This window comes from Penaeus chinensis, chromosome 14, assembly GCF_019202785.1.
Source record: "Penaeus chinensis breed Huanghai No. 1 chromosome 14, ASM1920278v2, whole genome shotgun sequence".
In the NCBI taxonomy this organism is placed as follows: domain Eukaryota; kingdom Metazoa; phylum Arthropoda; class Malacostraca; order Decapoda; family Penaeidae; genus Penaeus; species Penaeus chinensis.
In genome coordinates this window covers 1,452,834-1,455,333 of record NC_061832.1, presented here as the reverse complement: position 1 = coordinate 1,455,333, position 2,500 = coordinate 1,452,834, and the positions used below count along the sequence as shown (strand labels likewise).

The 2,500-nt window shown below is 35.4% G+C and overlaps 1 protein-coding gene across 1 annotated transcript in view; it reads right to left on the bottom strand.

Moving 5' to 3' along the window:
* Window positions 1-1,283: 1,283 nt before the first annotated feature.
* Window positions 1,284-2,500, bottom strand: part of LOC125032039 (ankyrin repeat domain-containing protein 39-like) — a 4,442-nt gene continuing 3,225 nt past the window's right edge. The window contains exons 4-5 of the mRNA XM_047623000.1: window positions 1,613-1,711; window positions 1,284-1,354 (exon numbers count right to left, since the gene is read on the bottom strand). Coding sequence (XP_047478956.1) covers window positions 1,284-1,354; window positions 1,613-1,711 — 170 coding nt within the window. The remainder of the gene's footprint in view (window positions 1,355-1,612; window positions 1,712-2,500) is intronic.

Genomic DNA, 2,500 nt, shown 5'->3' with positions numbered 1-2,500 from the left:
TATGAAAGACAAATAGAAGTGCATGAATATCATGAGCTAAAGAAAACCCCCTACAAGAACACCCTTTACAACTGACTGGATTTGAGAAGGGGGCATGGCTGGTAGTTAGTTGCCAATCCCCTTCCCTTGAATCATTTTCTTGTTAGTTATAGTTTTAACAGGCCATAACTGCTGCAAGAGATGTGGACTTCTTATGTTTTGCTGGCAACATCCGGCATTACGCTGCACCAATCAGACTGAACGAGGCGTTTCTACCATCAGTGAGGGCCATGGTGTTCCCCGACCGGAACCATTTTACCTCGTCCAGGAAAGCAGTCCCATCCACACAATGAGAATGTTTGGGCATCCATGGGCACCTTCTAATGATATGATATTGTTAAGTCAGAAATAGTATAGACACTTTTTAAACGAGTGTTCAAGTATATCTATATTATTATCTATATCTGTCTATCTATCAATCTATATAGATAGATATACCCATGTATGTGTCCATTATGGCTCTGTGTATGTGTGTCCATGCCTGATTGTAAGTGCAATAACCCTTGTCACTGACCATTCCTCGCCCTCATTGTAAATATTGCCGCTCGAAAAGCACAGCCCAGTCAGCGTACCTGCGGAAGAGAAACGATTTCATCTTACTCTCACCATATTAATTAAAACATTTAAACTTGTAATCTACGTATATCATTTTCTGAAGTAACACCTTTTCTTTGATAAATCATACATACCAAAATCAACATCAACTGTACTAGCATTGTTCTCCACCAAGGTGCACGCCACTTCAAGAGAATCTTCGAAAATCGCTATGGTTAGAGCCGTGTCGCCTGCGGGACAAAAGTAAAGAAGTAGCATTCGTCAGGCATACAAAGTGACAGTCCTAGTGACGTAGGAGGAGGCTGGAAAGTTGGGGGAAAACTCAGTTACCTCGGTTATTCATTTCAGCCCCTGCTGCTCTGGCGATACTCTACTAATTTCTTTGTTTATGTATTAATACCTGATGTATGTGGCATCTGGCACACATCAGGTAACAATATTCACGCCCCTTTACTCAGAGATAGTTAAGCTACCAAAGCTGCCACTTCTCGACAGGAGTAACCTCGAAGTAGCTACCTGTCCACATCCCTCACGGCCCCGTACACTATGCCTTCTTTACTTAACGAGTTCAGATTTTTTTTTTTTTTTTCTTTATTTTTTTTTTTGTAATGTTTTACAACATAGAGATTCCCGTATCGAGGTGATAGTGAAAGGTTCCCGGCCCTTCCTTCCAAGATAGTTCCAGAGTCTCAGAGCTGCTGAGCTCCTGTGGCTGAGGCGCAAGAGTGATTTTCAGTGGTTTTGTCGGCAAGGTAGAGAGCTGAGTGTTTGAGTTATTACAGTAGACGTGAGGAAAGGTGGTTCTATGTCTATAAACAGATATCTTTATTTTAACTTTTGATAAATCCCCCACTTGTTTTTAAGAACAAAGAAGGACTGTGGTAGAGGAAGGCTGAGATGTATTTCTTTTAGCTTTTTTTCTGAATTTTAAAAGGGAAATAATCATACACCCTATAGCATAGCTGAAACATCTTTACACGCCTCTCCTTGGAACAGAAAAAACAAAGAAAATATTAACCATTCGTTCTCGCCACTTCCAAGTCCGCTCCGTTATCTATCAGAAGCCGCAGGATGTCGATGTGCTTCGCTCTCGCTGCCTCCATCAGCGCCGTGAATTCTGTGGGGAGAGAACAGGGCAGCGATGTCACCAACTCATCGCGTCATGATGATAAAGATGATGATAATGATGATTATGATAATGATAATGATGATTATTATTATGATAATGATGACGATTATAATAATAATGATAATGTCAATGCTGATAACGAGGATAATGATAATAATGATGACGAAAACGATGATTGCGATTATGATAATTATGACGATTATGATAATAATGATAATTATAAATATTAATGATGATAAAGAGGATGATGATAATAATGATAATAATAAATATTAATGATGATAAAGAGGATGATGATAATAATGATAATTATAAATATTAATGATGATAAAGAGGATGATGATAATAATGATAATTATAAATATTAATGATGATAAAGAGGATGATGATAATAATGATAATTATGAATATTAATGATGATAAAGAGGATGATGATAATAATGATAATTATGAATATTAATGATGATAAAGAGGATGATGATAATAATGATAATTATGAATATTAATGATGATAAAGAGGATGATGATAATAATGATAATTATGAATATTAATGATGATAAAGAGGATGATGATAATAATGATAATTATAAATATTAATGATGATAAAGAGGATGATGATAATAATGATAATTATAAATATTAATGATGATAAAGAGGATGATGATAATAATGATAATTATAAATATTAATGATGATAAAGAGGATGATGATAATAATGATAATTATGAATATTAATGATGATAAAGAGGATGATAATAATGATGACGGAATAATGA